Consider the following 22563-nt stretch of genomic DNA (forward strand, 5'->3'; position numbering starts at 1 on the left):
ATATTCAGAAAAATAGGAAAACAGGGTAACAACAGAAAATAGATTTTAATGTATTTACTTATCCATATTATTAAAGTTACAGACACTGACCAAGATGCTGTTGCAAGCTTCTTGCTTAGTACCTGGATATGTGACAGAGATAATCCCAGTTCTACTAATTTCAGTGAGAGCTACAGTAGTCTAACTCCTTTAAGGAGCAGGCTGAAGACTTTTATTAGCTGAAGGCCAAGGTCAAAACTCATGCATAGATTTGAATAAATAAACATGGGAACAGTATGTCCAAATGCTGGTATGAGTATTTTTCATCCAGCAATTGAAACTTCTGCTCACTAAATCTGTTTTTCTCCATCAACAAAATAGCCATTTACAGGAAGTAAGGTAGATATTACAGAATGAAGTTTTGAAGAAAGACTTGTTGAGCAGCAGAGGGCTAAATGGTAATAGGCAGTATAAAAAAAAGAGGAGTCAATAGCATTCCTGCACCCCACTGATTGATGTAAAATTGATTAATAGTAGTAGTAGAATAAAGATATAAATTGAAGTAATTCCATCCATCCGTCCATCCATCCATCCATCCATCCATCCATCCATCCATCCATCCATCCAGTAATTCCTAAAATAATGTGTTTCTACAGTATTTCTCACTGCGGATGTGTAGAATTTTAGGAGCTAGGCTGCAGATACCTCAGCTGTTCAGGTATATTGAATATGCTTTGGAGATTATTCTGACCATAGCAAACTGTTCGATACCAGCAACTTCAAGTATTCCTTGATGTCTAGCTGCTCTCTCTTTCATTTCTTTACTTCCACTCTAAATGTCTTGGTAGCTGTTTCTGAGCCTGCAGCGTCCATAATGATAAAGGAGGTAGAGCAGTACAAGGTTAAAAATGGACAACAAGCCAACCGCAACATTAAATCCGATAAAAATATCTGTCAAGAACAAAAAATAATTGAGAAGGGAGTTAGTGAAAGACATATATGTATACCATTTTATATGCAAAGCTAACAGTCTAATTACATATACGTAGAATGGAAATATTTCTGGCAAAATAACATTTACTGGCACATGCAATGTAAGAACATATACTTCAGTCCTAGAAATGTATAGATTGTTTCCTCTGCATAAGTAAATCTTACTCCCAGGTTTCCATAGGGCAGGAAGGACTATATGTAGTAAATGAAAAAAGAAAAGTAGTTTCTTCAGGGATCAGCAAAATGCAGGTCAGGGGAAATAACAGGACTATTGAAAAGTAACATGTATCGCCTTGTTCTTCTCCTCCCTCCCAGAAATAATATTTAGGCGGGAAGAGGTTATCATCTCTCAGCTGCTAGTAGACCATGGATCAGCTGCGCTCAGTACAACTGCAGAAACACAGATGCACAAATCTTACCATGAATTTGAAATCTATTTTTGCTTTGCATTTGCAGAAAGTCTAATGTATCCAACATGAACAGGACCCTTATATAACACCCACATCCACACTTCTCTTAGACATTTTCAACTAGTGGAGATCTAGTTTTGACCACAGCCTTAAGGTAGCTCCTTTTGTGAATATACTAATTTAATTTCTACTGATATTCTTTGTCCATAGTAAATCTGACCCACACTTAAAGGGAAATCTATTAATTGTGTGAAAGGTACAAAATTCAGAGCCCCTGATAAAATATCTGCCACCATCTCTTATGGGGAAAATACAGAACTGTTACACTACCTTTCATTTTGTCTTTCTTCCCACATTCTTTTGACCAGTTTTCTGTAATCACAGGAGAAACTAGTTCAGCAAACTTCTCAAGTGGACAAGAAGAGGTGCACCCTGGCAAAGTGAGGAGGTAAGGATCCTTTGAAGTGTCGTTCCGATAATGCATTTCGATGCTATATTGCCTGATTAACAACATTGAAAAGCTTTTTAAAAAAGGTTCTCAAATAGGTTTCCTACTTTGAGACAGCATGTTGGAAATAGGCTCTAACATCCTACTCTAGAACCTGTTCTCCAAGAGTGGAGGCTTTGTGAAGACATCTGCAAAGCCCACTTTGCCAAAGCTGGTTATTGGTCAGCTGAAAAAGTCCTTCTGAAGGCTCCTTGAATGGCACCAGCACTATGTTCTAAGCCAACTGGTTTACTGTGGGAATCACGTCTTGGAAGTATTCTTGCTATCACCTGAAGAATCAGGAAAAAATATTTTACCATTTTTTTCATTCTAGGAGGGCTTGTTTTACCTCTTCTTCCTGTCTTTTAGAGCACATATTCACATCCAGAAAATGTAATTTTCCCTAATTTTAATATGACTTTTTGCCTATGGGTTGGTCAGTGATGTATCTATTTAAATCAAAATTGTACCTTCTCACAATATTTGAGAGAAAAGTGGTTTGGGAGAAGAGGGTAGCAAATTCTAAACACTATTTATTGCATAGATAAGAAGATACTTGCCCGTTGCTTTCTTGGTAGAGTTCAAAAATCTGGCAAGCAGCATATGGTGGCAGTTTTCCATTGAAAATATTGAGAGCAATCTGGAGGGCCCCCACTGTGGTGTCATGCTATTGGAGACAAAAAAATTCATCCTTTACAGTCAATTAAGTCAACTAGCATTCATCCAGAGTAGTGAGACAAGAGTAGAGTGGAAATCAAGATAAAAGAAAACCTGTGTAAATTTGATCATAAAAATGTGTTCAGTATATTCACCATTGGGAAAAACATGTTAACTGATTACTACAGACAACAGGAGGCATTTCCAAGGAGTTACTGCAGTATGTGTCTTACACCATCTGGCAGGATTTTGGAGACAGACACTGAGGGAAAGCAAGATGTGGTTTGAGTAATAAATCTAGTTTTTCAATCCAGTTTTTCTTTTCCTTCCCTCAGTGGTGTTTTTTAGTCCAAGGTCAGATTAAGGCAGTGTAAAGTAGTATAATCTAGGGCATTTCAAGAGAAGGTACAAGTACTTTTTTCAGGTAGTGTACCAGACAAATAGTTGTGTGCAGAGACTATTCTCCTCATTTCCACTTCAGATTTTTTCCAATTGTTCCTTCTATTTAGACTCATACAATGAAATCTCAGTTTGGCTTCTATTTTTATGGAATCAGTTACCCACCCACATACAGATTCTTTGTCTAGTCATTATCCCTACATTTGCAGGGATCATAGGAAGAGGAGCTGAAGGCAGGAAGTCAGGAAGTCCAAACATTTTGGTACTTTGGTGCATAAATTTTGCAAGCACCATTATATATATATATATATATATATATATGCGCTAGACCTATTTATATTATCGTCTAGCAGCTATGGTTTAATTATTGTTCAGGTTCCGGAATTTTTTAGGCTGATAAGTTTCAAAAATAACAGTATACTTGAACTCAGAGTATTAAAGCAGAAGTGAAAAATCTGGATGTACTGCTCTTTCCTTTTCAAAAAGTACATGGTAGCACTAGAATCATGTAGAAAGGGCAGAGAGAAAGACTTGAGGTATCAAGTAGTTTCTATAGGAGAAAAGATTAAATAAGGTATCAGTGTGTCTTGGAAAAGGAATTATGGAAGAGGAGTGACAGAAAATAGTAAATTCATTAGAGACCCAGAAAAAGTGAATAAAAGAGGGAGTAGTTTTTTTCTTTAACACATCCTTTGTCACAGGATGTTGCAGAGTCCAAAAGTATAAATGCATCTAGAAAGTTATTAGGCCAGTTGATGGAAGATAGTCTGTCCAGAGATACTAAACACAGGGATAAATTCTATCTCAGGAAGTCCCTAAGACACAGACTTCTGGAATGTTTTATCACTCTCTGCTGGCTTTATTCTCACATTCATCCCTGCCTTTGGCCCTTGCTAGAGACAGAATAATGAATGAGCTAAGCAGATCTTGGCCTGATGAAAGTGGCCCTCTTCACCCTCTAAAATAAATAAAATAATAATAGTAGTAATGAAAAAAAACCCACAGAGGAGAGGTTTGGAGGTACAGCTGAAGTTTTGCTATGTGCCAGTTTTGGAGCACTTCAGGAAAGGTGCAACTAATAGAAACTTCACTATTAGGTTGTAGGAATAATGAATGATAAAATATGGAGTTTTCTTTGCCAAATATAGTTTAACTAAAACTGAGGTGAGACCCATGCCTAAACTGTGTTCTTGTACTGATTGGTGTTCAGCTTCTTAACTGAATTAAACTGTATTATATTATTCTTTCATTCAACTTACTTTACTGGCAAAATAAAAGCAAGGTTTATGAAAGATGAAAATACTCACTGCAGAGTAGACCTCCATTTTTCTTGGTTTTGAAGAGTTGACAGCTTGTTTAATACTGTTTAAAATAATATTCACAAGGACACCTTAAAAAGATGGAAAAAAATGTGGCAAGTGAAGGTATAATGTTTGAATGGAAACAAAAACCAAAATATTGTGAGTATCAAATATAAGATATCTACTCAGACCTCATACTCATTTTTTTAGCTTACAACAATTTTATAACTACAGAGAAGATGTTACAGAGGAGAAATATATGATTCATCATCCAGGTCAAGTGAAGAAGCAGGATTCACAGGAAATCATCTAGAACCATCCTGAGAACTGGGGATAATGACACTTCCAGTTCTGTTATGCTGAGATCCTTCCGTCCTATTTTTGTTTGTAGTGTTGGAATAGTGACAGCTGTGCTGGTCTCTTCCTGCCTACATGCCAAAGAAATATTTTAACCATTTACTTCCAACAAGTCACATGTTATTGATTCTTCATTTTTTCCAAAGCTCTTTTGTACTTCTCCAGTCCAAAGGTATTCTAATGCCAATGGGTAAGCACAGCAGAAATTCCCTGAAGCACAATTTATGTCATTCTAAGGAAAGAGGATGTAACTGGTATGCCAGTGAGCATTAGGTGGATAGTCCTGACCATGTGACATGGTCATCTGCTAACTAATGGGCTTTACTGCAGATTGGAGCTTGTAATTACTATGTATTTGATCCAGACATGCGTATGCCTAGGTGATGGGTCTGCTAATAACTCTTTACCTAGATCTAGGCTGCACAGTAGGTGTATTAGAAAGCCTTAGCCTCAAATGTTCCTGATTCAAGCTCAATTGTTTGGATTTCCTGCTCATGGATACCTGGGGATCAAAAGAGAAATTCCTGGGTTATGTCCTGAAGTAGTGTCAGAATGTGCAGCACAGTCTACATGCCTCAGTTTTGGAGCTAAGCAGTAGTTCCCAGTTCTTGTAATTCTTGCAGCATGGACACGGCTGGAACCTCTCTAATGTTTTGGAGCAGCTTTATATCACTCAGAGAGCTACAAATGTGTTGCCAGTGTTTTGACACAATGTATAACCAGTACATAAAAGGGGAAAACGAAGAACAGGAAGCAACTGGAAGAAATGTTGGAGAAACAACTTAATCTAATTTACTATAAGATAAGTAATGATCATAATGATCATTATATGATAAGTAATGATCATGATAAGTAATGAAGGCCTGATTTATTCCCTTTGTTTTCTATAATATTTCCTAATCCCTTAAAAAAAAATGGAAAACCTGAAGATATTAATTTTTACACCTTGTTGCAGTAGCTTATCCATGCAAGTGCTGATGTTCAGCACATATTTAAATTCTTAGTATGGTATCCAATGTCCATAGTTTTGAATCAAATGTTTGTTTGAATAATTTTGCATTAATAAGTGACAGGATGTTGCATTATCTCCTCATTTCTCAGAGCTATGCATTTTTTATTTACCTCCTTGTAATCGTGATTTCTCTTCTGTTTTATAAACACCAAATAATGACATTAAGGACAATTCTGCCAGTTTTTCCATCTTGTTGATTACATCTTCAGTGGCCCATACAGGGAGAGTGTAATTGTGAATATCCTAGTGATGGAAAACAAAAACTGTTTATAATTCACTGGTTTCCGTCAACTTATCATCTACCCTCACGCTACTTAGTTTAGACTTTCTGAGGCTGTCCTGCCATTCTTTGCACAACATGGTTTTACTCCAGAGCATGCTCTGAAATACATTTTGTGGAAATGGGGAGCAGCCTGAAGTGAGTGAATGGGCAGAGCAGAAGCACCTGTGTGAAGGAGATTCTTTGTAGGTATAATGTGTTCTTGCTATAGAGATACATGTTTTTGGTAGAAAATGTTGCAGATATATGTCTTCTTCTCTTCCTTTCTCTGGTCATAAAGATCTAATTAATAAATTCTAATAAATTCTTTCAGGTTATAAATATCAAATTTTTTTTTCCTTTCCATACAGTTGTCCACATACCAGTTCTATCACTGGGCAATTAGAGACAAGTGTCACTCTCCTGTCATGTAATAGTGACAGTGTCTCATCATGTTTAATTACCTCAGTTTGTGGAGGATATGTTCAAAATCCCTCATGCACTGCTGGTAATGACTGGGGCCAAATGGAATTTTTCCATGCTTGGGGTCAGTTTGGGCTTTTTTTTTAACTGGTAGCAATAACTGTCTCAAATTTTTTTAACTGATAGATCTTTCATGATCTCTTGTGTTCAAAATCTTAAGTATTTTGATGTTTACCTGTTGATAGTTTAAAGCTAATAATTTAATTTCTCTGTTAAAAATCACAAATATATTACAGCCATCTTGCTGAATAATTCTATAGCAGCATATTGGGAAAGGGAAAAAGGGAATAATGGGAATAGTAACTTCTTCAAACATGAAGTGGAAATGACAGTCTCCCAAGCTGTAGACCATGTTTTTCAGTAATCTTACCAAAGCACTAAAATATAATTTAGATTCAAATTAAAAAAATTAAAAAAAAAAAAAAAAGAGAAAAAGAAAATGTAGGAGAGAATACAACTCATTCCTGTGAAAACACATTATCATGGTTTAATTGAAACCCAGAGTTGGAGTTATATTCTTCCCCAGCATCTATTGATTTATTTTTTACCTCACAATGTAGAGTATCATATGTATTCCAGAGCTGGAAATTGTCCAGGATTTTAAGGTGATTTAGTTCAAGCCCTGTGTTAACTGCCATTGTTTGTAAAAAATCCTGTGGGGAAAAAGTGAATACCACAAATACTCAATACATATGGAACATACATGCAGATAGATTCACTAACACCCAACCTTTTCACAGAATCACAGAACAAGCTGAGTTTAAAGGGATCACTGAGTCCAAATCCTGGCCCTGGACATGACATCTCTAAGAATTGCACCATGTGCCTGAGATCATTGTTCAAATGCTTCTTGAACTCTGTTAGGTTTGGTGCTGTGACCACTTCCCTGGGGAGCTTCTTCCAGTGCCCAGCCACCCTCTGGGTTAAGAACCTTTCTCTCATATCTACCTAAACAGGAGTTTAATTTTTTTCATTTTGTTTTTGCATTTTAACAAAAGGAAAAAATGCAATTCCATAACTTTTACGACTTATCTACGTTTTTCTCACATCTTGGTGGTTTTTGTTTGTTTGCTTGTTTTTTGGTTTTGCTTTTTTTCTCTTACCATGTATGGTTGTATTCTATTTTGAAATTCTTTAGATGTTTGTGTTTCATGCTGAAGTTCATCAAAACGAGGACAGTTGGGCAGAGGAAAATTCAGCCTCTGAAACATGAAAAACAAAACATAGAATAGTTCTAAAATTATCAACACCCCTCTGTTTTTTCTGTTGCTGAGATTAATGGTGTAATATTTTTTAGACAGATTCATGGCTGCGCTAGACCTATTCAATAATTGTTTGTTAATCATTAATTCAGTTAACACAGGTGATGGACTGTGGTAACTTGACTTTCAAATGGCTACTTGTGTCTGTGATAACTTGATTTCCCTCAGTTTTACTAATTTTGACAAAAAGAAATTGCACATGCCTGTCAGGGGATTGCTTTGAGAAATGGGTCAGGGTCCATGATCAGAAATTTAAAAAAGCTACCATTTCCATCTCATTTTCTGCATTCCCCCAGATGTGACTTAACTCCACCTGGTACTGGAACTCAAATTGCTTCTCCATTTACACATTCAGGTCTCATCTGTTTGGGTATAACCACTGGATTATGGTAAGCATTTTAAGTACCATTTAATAGACAGAACTTGAAACAAGACTGACAAATTGTTCTCCTGAAATATCAAGAAGCTATGAGTCTGAGGGCTTGTTCTTCTTTAGGGATGTGGTTCACTTTTAATTACTACAAGTGTGTGCATTACAAGGTCACATGATAGTACATATTTACTATTTACAACATGTAAATAACCTTCTCTGAGCTCTGGCAAATATGGTTTATATCAATTGCAGAAAGACAAATGACACCTGATACAGCATAAAATGTCAGTGAAAAACCATGGTAAACAAAACAAACTTGTGCTGGTTCAGCACTTTATGTCACATCACTAGAGCATTTTTGACCCAGCACTAGTATTATCCTATACCATTAACAGACTGCACTTCCTGCAAGTCTCCAGAGGGAAGCTGGCAGCAGATACCAAATGACCCTAGCCCACTTTCACTTGGATAGGTTTCCAAGGGTGCAATTTTTCTGTGACAGCAGCACACTGGAGGATGAAATCTCAAAAGCTGCAATATGAAACTGGGAAACGTTGTTTAACTACACGATAACAAATATTTCTCTTATTGTATGTTTTAATTATCCCTCTCTAGGTGTTACTAATTAAGCCACTCCCTTTGGCTTCATTAAGCAGTACTCAGTACTGTTGTCTGTCAACTTTTGATAGATCTCAGTGGCTTAAAAATAAACTGTGATTATGGTTTTTTACAGGACTGCAGCTGGGTTTAGTTTCCCACTTTGTGTTGCTTGGGGCTTGAAAATACCTTCAAACATCTGTTTGGTTTAACAAGGGAACAATGTTTTTTTCCAGGTGGTTTGCATTAGAAAGGGCATTTGGAGTTGCTGCAGAGGTGTGTTTGAGAGAAGCATCAATACCCACTCCTGAAGCAGCCACAGAAGTGATGAGGTATTAGAGACTCCTACTAATAAGCTTGTCTTTATCAAACAGGTTATTTCATTTCATTGTGATTCCCCTAGGGGCTTTGGGGTATTATATGGCCACTTTGATACTTTTCTGGTCTTCTGGTGAAAGAACTTCCTCTGGTGTCCTGTATTTAAATAACAGTGACCATGTTCTTTTCTGTTTAGGAACAGGGTTAAGTTTCTGGCTGAATCACACGTTGCCTAATCCAGTTTGGGGGAACCTTTTCATGTTTTCAAGCATGGTCTCCAAATATGGAGCAACATTAAAGGGAGAGAGGTGTGACAGCCCCCTAATGAGTGAGTCCATCCTCTGATGTTGGTGACGGGCAGTTATGTAGTAGGGGATTTGTACAAATTTCCTTAAAGTCAAGTTCTGTCCTCAAAGCCAGAAGTAAATGAGGCTTTCTGTTATTACACTCAATAGCTTTTTATCCTTGTTGGCCAAACTGTTCTTTACACAGTCCGTGTCACAAGAGCAAGTGAAATTAAAATCTGAACCTGAGTCAGCCAGAGAGAGCTACATTAAGTAAAACTTCTACAGGACCTGTTATTCAGGTAGGTCTACTCTTATGATCTGCAAGAGAAGTGCTAGGGTTTCATTAAATGTTTCTATAGCACTGAGCATAAAAGAGCCCTTGTCTGTAATTAAAATGTCTAAATGCTACCAGAATAGGGAGGTAATAATTTTGAGGTCATTACAGTGGCTGGTGAAAATTTAATTCCTTGAATAAACTGTGGAACATACTTGCCAAAGAGACGAGGTCTGCCTAGTTGAGTGGTGTTTAGAAAAGCACTTGTTTCCTGTAAAGATTTAGGGCAACTTCCCTAGAATACTGTTCAAAAGTGTTCTAGCCAGAAGAAATGACCTTGGAGAAAATGGTAGAGTGTATGCCAATTCAGGTATTCTGCAAGTATGGAAGGAGGATTTTCATGTAGCTATTACAGCTGACCTATGACATACTTTTCAGACAGTAGCTGCATTTGATATTTTCTATTATATTGAACTCAAAAAGCTTAAAAAATGTTTTTTAGATATTTTCCTTTTTTCTGATCTTTTGCTTCTGTGAAAGATTAAGATTTTATAGAATGCTTCTAGTCAGTACTCACCTGCTCTGTTGTTTTTTGAAAAACATGAACTGGAATGGGTTGCCAGAGAAGTTCAGGGTTCCAAATTTGGCTGCTAGTTGGTGGAAAGAGGCCAGAAAGATATGATTGGGCACTCATAATGGTGCGATCATAATCTGTACTTTGGATGTAAAACTGAAAATAGAATGGCAAAAAAATTAAAGATAAAATGAAAACTATAAAATAATAGGGGAATTTTACCCAACTTGTCAATACTGACTTTTTGTTTTCAGTTTTATATTTTTGCATAAAGTCAAAACAGTGAAATTGTAACTCAGCTTTCCAGGGCCCTACTTCAGTTTCACAAATGGAATTGCCAAGGCGTCTTTTAATTTGGAATATAACCCTCAGACTCAACTGAAAGAATAAGAAAGCATGATTTCAAAGAAGGATGTTCTCCCTCTTTAAAGATTCAGAGGAACAGTGATATGTGTAGACCTGGGGATGTGATTTAGTGGTGGACGGGTTAACAGTTGGACTTGAAATTCATAAAGGTCTTTTCCCACCAAAATGATTCTATGATCTATCAGTGATACCTCAGGAATGTTAAAACACTCAAAAAACATAAACTTGTCTTGGAAGCATAGCAAAGGTCTTTCATACCTTTTCACAATGCATGCCTCCTATAGTTATATGTGATATACATATGTTAACATATGTTAAAGGGATCTTCCCTACAGTGGATCTGTACTGTATAAGTACATCCAAACAGCTGTTAGAGCTCTCTGTTACAGGAGGAAGTGTGTAAGCATGGCCCATCACATGACTGGATAGGCATTTACCTTTCAACAGGGAAAAACAATAATAGTCAATACACTTTATAAATTCCCAGCTCATTCATCCTGGAGCTGTTCAGTTTGAGAAAATTAGGTTGTGAAAGGCCCAAATAGAATGTAAGCGCTGAAAATTAGACTTTATTCTGTGTTTTCACCTTGATGTAGGTATGACTTTCAAAAATGTCCTTCTATTACCTTAATTTTTCCATTAATGAAATGAGTATGATAATGTGCTTTTATAAGTCCATAGTTCTGCTATGCCAGAAAAATGTGCTGCAGACAGATCTGCTCTATACCTCTTGCCGGTTATATGTGCTGTTCAAGAAGCTGGAATATCGTTTCCTCATGTACTGTCCAAGTTCAAATAGCTGCTGCATTCCAGTCTGTAAGGAAAGCATATGGGTGACTACTAGATTAAGGTGACTACAAACTTTTAATGTAGAAGTGTCTTTCCTATTTGAGCTTTTTAAGTGATCATTAACTGTTGGTATAATGTAATATTATTGTGGTTTAACCCCAGCTGGCAACAGAACACTACACAACTGCTCACTCACTCACCTCTGGTAAAAGTGGGGAGAGTAAAAGTGGGAAAACTCCAGGGTTTGAAGACAGTTTGATATGCAAAGCAAAAGCCACACATGCAAGCAAAGCAGAACAAGGAATTTATTCACCACTGCCCATGGACAGGCAAGTGTTAAGCCTCCAGGAAAGCAGGGCTCCATCCCAGTTACTTGAGAAAATAAATGACATCAAGCTGAATGTCTGCACCTTCCTCTTTTTCCACCATTTTATATGCTGAGCATGGGATCCTATGGTACAGTATAACTCTTTGGTCACTGGAGATCTGCTGTCCCAGCTGTATCCCCTCCCTACTTCTTGTGCACCCCAAGACAAATGCAGCATGGTACAAGAAGCAGAAAATCCTGTGAATCTATGTAAGCCATGCTCACATAACTCAGCAGTAACAAAAACATCCCTGCATTATCAGCATGGTTTTTAGCACAAATTCAAAACAGAACTCCATACCAGCTCTCTCTAAGCCAAAATCAGAACAGCTGCGTATGTTGCAGGTGATCTAGAATCTTTAACAGAAATGTTCACTTATATCTATGAAGAAATAATACGTTCTGAAAGGCTAAGATTGCAACATCTGCTACAGAAATGCAATACCCCTGATTCTATACAAATATCCACAGTGATGTAGATCTGTAGACATCCATCAACATTGTCCTTTACAATATATATCATATAGAGACAGCTGAGAGAGGATGATTGACAACCTAGTGTTTATCATTGTCATTGCTCTGTTATTTGTTCAGCCTTATAAATTTGTGGCTTATATTTCATGCCTTAAGTAGCCTTCTTCAGTCTTTGCCTTGGTGGGCCTGCAGCTGTCTTAGGCTGCACACTCTTTTCTGTTATTAATTTCTAAAGCCTGAGCTGAAGTTTTTAACTTCTACTGTCAAAGAAGTACATTCCTACTACTTCTGTTGCTAAAAAGATAGCAGAATAGCAAAAAGCTCTCAAAAAAGTCAGTGCCAAAGCAGGAATATCTTAGTACATAAGCTAGTAATAAGATAGTAATGCATTATTTCACTATCTGAATTTTACAGATCTTTCAAGCCCCCCTTCGAACATTAGACACTGAACTGTCTGGTTTGTACTTCTGCACCATGACAAAGTATTATTAGGATATGTATTGGCTTCCTTTTGCTCCAGAGCTTATGTCAAATACAATCAAAGAGATAAGGCTTGATGTTAAAATGCCAGAGCAACAAGTAGGTACAGTGTATCCTAGTGAAACTCTGGACTGCAAGTGACCTTTTTAGAAGACACATTGTCCCCAGAAGCAACCTTCTCCTGCAAGGCTTCTCTTGTTTTGTGAATTGGTGGTTGTCAGTCCAATGATGAGATGTGGATTCCTCACTTGACTTGGTGGGCAGGTGTCATGCCTTTGCACTGTCACAGGGCTCAGTACTTAATGTTCATTAGAACGTCATCAGTGTTAACAGTACAGTGTTTAAATTTGCCTTTTATTTGAATGCAGACACACTATCAAGAAGTTTTTGCTTTTAGGAAGATAATTCTAAAGCTACGATGAACAGGATTTTAATTTAGCAATAGCTGAATGAATAACATTGCAAAAATGTTTATGAATTGCTGGTATTGGTATTTGCTAATAGTAAAAATCAGAACCTAGGATTTGCTAATGCTTTTGAGACACACATACAAAACCTCTTCCCACTTCCTCTTTTAGTAGCATTTTTAAGTTCTTCTAAGAAAGTCAACATACCTTGGTGAGTTGTCCAAATCCCTGGGGCCATTCGCTTTCTTTGTGTAGATCAGTTGGAAAGTTTACAATTGGTGTTCGGTCACCATGTCGGAAAAGCTGACAATGTAAGCAATAAAAACCCCCTGAGTTCATTATTTTCAACACTCCTTCCGTATCTAACTAGAAGTCATTATACTTCCAGTGAAATTTTTCAAATTAAAATATCGGAGAGTCTGCAGAAACCTGGTCAAGTAGAATGTGAATACATTATTTACAGTCAAGAATATGTATACTTATATAGGAATTAAGTAGGCATAAGCCTGGTGATTCTTCCTCCTAGAACATGAAATTAATCACCCAAGATGCTAATGTTGGGATTGTGTTCACAGCTAGGCATATGGACAGGAAATATGACTGAATTTTGGAAACTCAGTGCTTCTGCATATTGAACCAGTTACTGATGTGTTTAGATTAGTATATAGTAACTTTGTCATAGACAAAAGGCTTGAAATTTTTTGGTAACTTTTTTTTCATAGCAGTGTCTTTAAAAGTAGTTCTATGTACACACAGATCTTATTCTCAGTTTCTCAATCATCCAAAAATATAATGATTAAAGAGTATAAATGTTTGCACTGTTAGCTTACTTAAATAATACTTACCTTATTAAATTTTTAAATGCATAAATAAAAATATTTTTTTAAAGTCTGTAGGATTTATTTCTATCAAATTCAGTGAGAGCAAAGAGTTTGGTTGCTTTACTGTCCTGGACACTCCAGCATGGTGAGTATTAGTGTGATACATTCAATCATATGATTTTTTATCAGAAAAATTAAATGAACATTTTGTATTTTTATTCCAGCATACAAAGAAAATTACAACCCTAGATTAAATGGTTCTGAAAAACTGAATTATCTCCCCGAAGCATATGCTGCATGGGATTAGAAAAATTAAATCCACAGAAGTTTCACATGAAAGGAAATGCTGGAATACAAATTCACAGGGATCCAGACAACCTTCCAGGATGCTGACCCAAATTGTTGGAAAAGTAACCTTTGCTTATCAATGTTCCCATCACCTGATTTAGCACAATAAAATGACAATGTAGCAGCATGGTATATTTGTTAATAAAATGACATTTATGCCCTAATACCTCAGTGGTACATAACTTGCTTATAATTAATACTCTCCATTGCCTCATTAAGCCACATCATTCTTGCCCAGACTTCAGAGAGGGTTGTACACACAAGTTAGTTTGCCACTCCCACTTGGAGATGTTTCATGTTTATATTTTTCAAAGTAAACACCAGCGTTGTGACAATGTTTTAATTACAACACACACCCTTTCCATCAGCCTTCTCTACTAATGTATATGAACCTGTGCTAAAGCAGGTACTTCAGAGATGGAAAATTCTGTCCATTAAAGGCAAATAGAATTGGATTTCTCCGTCTTCATTTTCTACAATAGACAACAAGGTTTGCTAAAGTTATCATTAGAACATGCAGGAGACTGCTTATTATGTTTTTGTTAGTTGAATTTCACTATGTGGCCAACCTGAAATGAATATTTTGCAGCAAATCAAGGAGGGTTTTTACCCCTCATCATCAAGTTTGTTGTTTGGGTTTTGTTTTTTTTATTTCCTTCTCTGTGCAAATTTTAATCCTCTTTAAATCTCTTTTCTTACTAATTTGGAATCTCAGTTGGTTCTTAATAGCAATTTCTCAGTTCACCTGTATTGAAGTGGAGACCAAATAAAGAGCTACATTGTCTGGTAGCTGATTCAGTTGAGTGCAAGAAAAATGAGTGAGAAGGGCTTTTGTACTACTGCTCATTTCCTTATGCTGATGTACATAGGTGTCAGGTAGGATTCATTAGTTTTCCTGGACAAGCAGGTACCTGTGTCAAGAATGGAGGTTACATTCCCAATTACAATATAGCTGCATCCTCCCTTGTTAAATTATCCAGCTTCACAGAACTTTTATAGGTAACTTACAATTATTCAAACTAACATGTTTAAATGACTAATTTTTATGCATATTTTAGGCAATACTTAACAATAGATCAATGCTTGGCCATAGAGATGCCCTTTTTATTACTGAAACATTACTGACAATGTGTTAGATTTTTAAACTGGTTTGTGATGTTTTATATTTAATGTGTGACATAACCCTGAGTGTGTCTCAACAGTCACTGTCACAACAGTCAACCCCTAACAGCTTTCAATAAGCCAGAACATAGCAGCATTTTATCTGAATAGAGGTTAGTGTGCAAAAGAACCAAGATGAAAAGATCTATTGAATATATGAGCAGGAGATATAAAGAAAAGTATTTTATTTCTTTGTAACCTTAAGAAATTGAAGGAGTGGAGGGTGTGCTCCTCGAAAAAGAAGCACCGTTCCTTTAAGTCTACACAAGATAGGAATCATTCAGCTCCTTGTTCATATTTCTGCACCTTCATTGTACAGTGTCACATAAATATGATATGAACACTAAGCTGGAAGCAGCAAGAAGGGAACAAACACTTAAAAAAGCAGAGCCCCATTTTTAGGAATTGAAGGACAAAGTTTAGCTTGGTTTTTGTATGTGTTCCAACCTCTTTGCTACTCCTTGCTTCAGCTGCAAATGAAACAACCATATGAACAACCACTTAACCTGAAAGACTAACTCGTTCATTCACAGCTACATCTTAGGAGACTTTTTCCAAAGTTTGAAACTGTGTTTGTCATTAGAACACCTGATAGGAAGAGAAAATGTATCCCTACAGATCTTGCCTTACTCATCAATATTTGTTTCTCAACACTCATAATTTCAACTTTGTTAAAAATAAGTTGATTCTTCCAATTAATTTAATAATATGTGTGCTCTAGCATTTATTACTCCTGGCCTGGAGATTGCCTTCCTGGCCTTTCAGGAGACACAGAACATGGCAGAATGAGAGAAGAGGAGCAAGGAAGCATCATAAATAGTGAAAAGACACCAGAAATCAAGAAGGAGGGGATTGTAATGGGAATGTACACAAGAAGAGCAAAGCCCATCTGCTTGGTATATTAATGCTGGCACTCCTGTTGAAGCGCTTCACCTCAGTTCTCAAAAGCAGTAGGTGGATAATTACCAAACCCATTACCCTCTCCTACTCTGAGACAGCTTGAACCTGATTTGGTATCTGGGTTCATCCATGTACTCTTGGTAACTTTGTGAGCATGATCGCTCATATGAAAATGGCCACATGACTCAGACTTTGGCCAGCATTTGCTTCCATTGTTGTCAGGTGAAAAATCATATTGGAGACAAACTGATGTAGGGGAGAGGGTGCACTGAGAATATGGCATGCGTGGCATACACATATATACATAATGTCTTCCTTTAGAAATGTCATGAAATACAGCAAAGTATCTGTCTCTGAATAATAGTGAGCCTCTTGCAGACACTTCTATTGACACACTTAACTGCAAAAAAATGATTTCTTGCTTTGCAGCCAGCAATAGGAGTGAAGAAACAAAAGTGAAGTGAAACCATCATGCTGCCAGTTCAGGGGAACCAGAGATGTAGAAATGCTGGACATGTTTAGTCAAGGTTTCAGATGGCTTGGCTTGATTAGACAAATCACGCTGAGATAACATGCTCAGTCAACGCTTCCTATCCTGAGTTACAAGAACAAAGACATGATGAAACCACAGTGCCTCAGAAACCACACCTCTTTGTACATGTGACAGGTGAAATGTGTGTGTGTGTGTGTAGAGGCAAAAGGTCCAGGTCGGAACTTTTTTAAACAGAGGCGATAAATCAGTATTTCATTTCTACTTAGGTGCCTGATTGTCCTACATATTTTTTATTTTCCTCTTTCTTTAAATTTAAAACTTGAGTTATTTAAACTCTGCCTTTAATCTTAAATTCAGTGCACAAGAGTTACGGTAAAAGCTGATGTTTTCATGTAAGCAAAGAAATTGAGAAAGCATTTTGACAAATTGGCTTGAATTAGAGCTTTTCAGAGAAAAGGGCTTGTGGCCAATAATCAAAATGCACAGAATCAGCACAAAGTTGGAAGTTGTGAGAAGAAAGTGAGACCCCATCCTAGGTACCGTACAATTCTAGAAGTGAGCAAAAGCAAACTTTTATCTGTATTTCTTCTCCCCTGCAGTATTTTCTATTGTGCAGTTCTGCTAAGGAAGTTTTAGAAAGTCATTATGACAATTTTCACAAGGCAGTAATACTCCCAGGTGAAAACATAGTAACTTACAAAGGACAACCTGACAATGGCTATTGAAGTATGTCAGAAAGATGCCTTTTAGACTTACCTCAAATGTACCAATACTCTCATTATATCCCATTATATTAGTGATATATTCTGGGGTCAATTCCTGTGCTATTTACTTGTACTAGCAAGTCTCTTTCTATGAAAATTCAATCGAGCATACATAAACCATGCCTTGAGAGAAGAGATGTATATTGTGATAAGATTAAACCAATTGTAACATTTTATGTGATTGGTCAGCCTAAGCAAAAGTAACAGGAGTAAAAGGAAGACAGCTTAAATGAAATTTACCTACTATTTTAGTGTTTATTGGGATAAGCTACCCTATAAATTGTTTGGGGTTTATTTTTTTTTTTTTTGTTAGGTGGCTGCACAGTTATGGTAAGCCGATGATTTTGGATAAGAAGCCTCCATCTCCATAATGGTAACCATCTCCAGTAACTTTCTGCAAAACCATTGCTTGTCGTAACACAATAACAGCTACAATTCAATAAAAATTTCATTCCTTTCAAGGAGTTAATGCTCCAAGGCTTGCTGTCTACCTGTTTTCAGCTTTGTCTAGTTCTTCCTGTTATCACTGAAAAAACATGTAAATGTATTTCTATATACAGAATGTTAGTAGAATTAGCGTCAGGTCCCTGCTATGTGTGGTGTCTCAGCAGGAGTAGGAACTGGTTTTTCCTGTGCACTCTGGCCTTCCTCCAAGCTGTGCGTGCACAATGCATGTGGCTACACATGAAATACTTTATCTAGAGTCAGATGATATGTTTTGGACACAGTATTTCTGCCTCACAGCAGTATGCACACATAATGTCTCATTTAGAGTAAGGCTGTAGAAGATCTTCAATTGCCTGTTTATAAAAGTTCATCCCAATCCCCTCAACTTTGTACAGAAAATATTCATTTGGACTAACTATTCTTTATCATTATACCTTTTATTTAAAAAAAGAATGGAAAGGACTATGGTTCACCTTCATAATTCAAAGTATTACATTGAATTAATGTCTCTTTTTCTAGATGTATTTGGGAAAGTGACATTTAAGTCGTGTTTAGCTGCTTTGAAAGAAGAAATGGCCCAGCATAAGAATTATTACAGCTGTTTTCAGCCTAACTGAAGTTAAGGCAACACGTTTCTCAAATCTCTACTTAAAAATGCCTGTCTATTTCTGCTTCTCAGTATATTGCTGTGACAATTCAGTTATTGTGAAATGGAAAATATTTATTTTGTGTGCTGATGTGTAGTAACTTCTGTAAAAGCATAAGCTTCAGCTCCAAGCATAGAAGAGGTAGTCCAAAATCATGAGCTCTCACACTATGCACTAAGTGAGAGATTGTCAGCTAAACTAAGGAAGAATAGGTAAATGTGGACTTCACATCTCTTAACTCCTCTGCAGTATGCTTCTACCACAGTCAGTTATCTTGAAATAATAATTGGAGATTAGGAAAAGAAAATTCTAATAATTGGAGACATTTTTATCCTTGTTAAGGTAACGTCTTTAAACTCAGTTAGCAAAAGGGCAGCAGTACTTATTCCTAAGTTTGAAGACAGGCAAAGAAACTATACACCTTGTCTGATTCAACAGGCATGTAATTCTGTCCCTGTATTCCCCACAACAAAACATAGAACAAATCTACTTACTACAACCACGAACTTCAGTTCTCGTGCTGCAGTAGTCTGTTGAAGCAGAATGAGAGTAATGTGAAAAGAAAAACACAGGATCCTAGACAAGTTGGGAAGCCGTATCGCACCCATCCTGACAGAAGAGGAAAAAAGACTTTGTAGCTCCAGCAGCTGCTCAGGCTAAACTGCAAGACGTCAGGCTGTACTTTCAGAAGGGGTGGAACTGCCGCTGGTGCATTTCAAATCCAAGAGGAATGTTGTGTGACTACGCAACAAATTGCATTGCCCTTTGTTTTCAAATTACTGTTTACATTCTTTTTAATCAAATCATTATTCAGTTCCCTTTTTTCCTCTAGTATTTTTCTCTTTTAGAGTATGAAGGTGAAGTTAAAATACAAAGAAATTGCTAAGCATTCCTAATGTTTCAACTTACCTGTTCTGTTTCAACTTCTCAGTACTTGGAATTTTTCCAAACTATATCATGGCCACGAGGATGAGCTAAGAACCAAAACCAGACAATATTGTTTCTCTTTGCTGCTCAGCTAGTCCAATTTTCAGCTACCTCACCCTCCCTTTTTTCCCCCTCTTCAACATTTTCCCTGTGAAATCAGAATAACTATTAAAAACAACATTTCATGTGGGTTAAAATTGCCAGTCCCTCAGATAAAATACTCAAAAAGATCTTGTGACAAGTATGTTCTTTAAGATCCTTGCTGGGCAGTTATATGCTCTTCAATTTGTTTGTGTTATTTTTCTTTTCCCTTGAAGTATTCCTGTACTTCCCCTTTGGAGCTGCTTATGTTGAGATCTATTTTGGCCTCAAATCTTTAAGAAATTTCTTGTGAACAATCCCTGGATCTCACATTTTTACTGTTACTGATTAAAAACCCTCTTTCTGACAGTAGCTCAGTGGCTTTGAGGAGATTGCTAATCTTGTCTCTGCTGACGTTCTCTCTATAAAATAAGAAGAATGATACCTGTAGACTTTGATTCAAAAGCACTTTTTGAGTGAATTAGTTTGCAGAGATCTATTAGTAGAGTTCTTTAAATGCTAAAACATTAGGTCCTTTATGTATTCTCATTACATTACTATCACACCCAAACCTGTCTCAGGTCTTCTGCTGAGCTCTCTTCAGCAGTATTTTCTACAACAGGTGTTTTACCACTTACCAGAAATTCCGTCTTTAGGGCCCTAAAGCCCACTAAGCCTCAGGTATTCTCTCCTCTGGGTTGTGTGAATGTCCTTATGTATCCATTTTGTCTGATGGATGGGACTGGATGGGAGGAGTATGACAGCTCCCAAACTTTCCTGTCTGTCTTCTCAGTCCATTACAAGTTTTCATCAGCTGAACTTCTTTCTTCCTCCCCTGTTAGGTCCCCACCCTCCTTTTTGATCTCTCCTGGTGTGATTTTTGCCTATGCAGAAGGTGTATGAGAGTAATCTACGCTTCATAAATATATAATATGTTGTCTTTCTGAAAACAAACATAAGCTGATCATCTTCCTCCATTATTTAAGAGTGTAGGTCATAAAATACACTTTCTTTAAAATACTTTAATATATCTCAAAACTCAGAATGGATGTCCTACTTTTTTAATCTGCGTAATGAATGGTTCCTAGGATGTTCGATTAAGGATCACTGTTGCCTCTTGGAATCTTTTCTTATCCTTCTGATGACCTTTCCATGAAATTCATAACTGACTAGTTTTTTGTAAGATTTTTTTTATTGTGTTTCATTGATGAGTGTCTATGATCACTGAAGTAAATCTGATGACTTCACTTTAGAACCTGAACTCATTTTTTTGGGGGTGGGGGCGCAGATTCTGGATAGCATCATTCAAGAATGTTTAAAAATATATGACAATGACATTTTATAGAAAATATTTTCTAATGTCTCTTAAAGATGATACTTCAACACAAGACCAAGCATATGGTAAGTAGTAGTGATTTCTGTGGTTTCACTCTACCCTTGGCATGTATGCTTTGTTAGGGAACATATTTTGTGCTCAAAAGAACAGGTACCACAGCACTTAAGTGAATGTCTAGACATTCCAAAATGGAAAAATATCCCCATTTATGTGCCATACTGGTTAAGATAGAGTCATGTAGAAATCCTGTATGCAATCTGTAAGTATGTTAGTAGCACACATTTAATTTGGATATTTTCTTGCCTTTCTGGAGTTATCTGCATTTCTACTGGGCATTTGGAAGGTATAAACTCATCATATTATGCAGCAACTAAATCCTGGCATTTTTTCAGGAAAAGTTGCTTCAAAATAACAACAAAAATAAAATCCTTCTTAATCTATTTATAGTTGTTGAACTATTATATTGCAAGTGAACCTAAACAATTTAAATCATGTTTATGTTAATTTGGCTTTTTGTCATAAGTTCTAATTATGACTTTATGGCATTAAGTCGAATTAAATACAATTACAAATTTTAAGTGCACGTACCTATCTTAAATGCTTGCTGAAGCCTTGATTTGCTTTGAAGTGGCTGGTTGCAAAAGAACCTGTACTTTATTGTACAAAAGGGTTACATGAGGTAACCGCTGCTGGTGGAGCACAACCTACACCCTGAAAGGGTGGAAGTCACTGCAGTCAAAGCACCAGGGATGAAACTGCTGCCAGCACTCAAGTACCAGGCTGCTCACACAGGGAAACAGCTCAGGTCCTGCTTCTGACTGCATGTGCAGATCAGCACTTACCATAATTTGGATTTATCTCCAATTTATTTTTTCCAAGCTTTTTTTTTGAGCTGAAAAAGGGAAAGAAAGAAAATATTTGGTTTCAGTAAACGAAGTGACATTTTTCAAGCACCATTCTGAAACACAAGGGAAACAAGACTTTCACTGTCCTCTGGGGAGGTGTTTTTACCCCAGTTGTGGGGAGTGGGAAGCCACAAGGCAGTAAATTTGTGACACACAAAGAATTCACTTACTTGTACTGCTGACAGAACATGAACCTGTATCTTACACTACAGAAAAAAATGTCTTAAGCCCAAAGTTACTGATCTAAGGTAGGTGGGGGGAAGAAAGTGCCTGTTCACTGTCTATTCACTGTCTTTTAATAATTTCTTAGTTGTCCCAAGTTTGTAATATGCACCTGTAACAGGGCACTCAGAATTTCTTCTTGATCCTACAAGATTAAGATGTTTGCCTGAGACAAGGGAAACCTAATTTGCAGGGTTTGCAAAAAACAAAGTGAACAGCAAATAGGAAAGAAACAGAAAGCACTATTCCTCTTCTCTTATCCCCTGAAGCTCTGCAGTTTGGTGGTGATTTTATTTTCTGGTAGAGATGGACACAAATCCTTTTACCAAAGGAGGGATTTGAATTTTTTTGCCACATCTTGGATAAGTACTATGAACTTATTATGAATAAATTATGAATAAAAAGAAGGAAAACCTACTTCTAGTACTGTCACACTGTATTAGGAACAGTAATAGTGACGACACAACTCTCCAGCTTAGTTGCAAAAGAGAGCAACTTTTATTCTTCCAGATTTTCTTCTTTTATAGACAGTTCTGAAAAGGTCCAGAAAGGTAAAACCTCTCATTGGTCATCAAACCAACACATCACCATCATTGGACAGTTAAG

At 36.8% G+C, this 22563-nt stretch overlaps 1 protein-coding gene and 1 long non-coding RNA gene across 2 annotated transcripts in view; one reads left to right on the top strand and one right to left on the bottom strand.

Annotated features, from left to right (window-relative positions):
* Positions 1 to 17869, top strand: part of LOC111923547 (uncharacterized) — a 36049-nt gene extending 18180 nt beyond the window's left edge. The window contains exons 2-8 of the long non-coding RNA XR_015275899.1: positions 8806 to 8901; positions 9084 to 9215; positions 9380 to 9473; positions 13795 to 13871; positions 15957 to 16185; positions 16565 to 17164; positions 17706 to 17869. This is a non-coding gene — a long non-coding RNA (uncharacterized LOC111923547). The remainder of the gene's footprint in view (positions 1 to 8805; positions 8902 to 9083; positions 9216 to 9379; positions 9474 to 13794; positions 13872 to 15956; positions 16186 to 16564; positions 17165 to 17705) is intronic.
* On the bottom strand, positions 729 to 19155 carry ACP3 (acid phosphatase 3). Its single transcript, XM_023919334.2, has 11 exons — positions 18981 to 19155; positions 13113 to 13208; positions 11116 to 11202; positions 10026 to 10178; positions 7441 to 7539; positions 6886 to 6990; positions 5706 to 5838; positions 4233 to 4315; positions 2430 to 2536; positions 1713 to 1882; positions 729 to 930 (listed from the first exon to the last, which is right to left on the bottom strand). The coding sequence occupies exons 1-11, from the start codon at positions 19092 to 19094 to the stop codon at positions 812 to 814; spliced, it is 1266 nt and encodes a 421-aa protein (XP_023775102.1). The 5' UTR covers positions 19095 to 19155; the 3' UTR covers positions 729 to 811.
* Positions 19156 to 22563: the final 3408 nt, after the last annotated feature.

The sequence above is a fragment of the Cyanistes caeruleus genome, chromosome 1 (genome assembly GCF_971803275.1).
Source record: "Cyanistes caeruleus chromosome 1, bCyaCae1.hap1.1, whole genome shotgun sequence".
Classification (NCBI taxonomy): Eukaryota; Metazoa; Chordata; class Aves; order Passeriformes; family Paridae; genus Cyanistes; species Cyanistes caeruleus.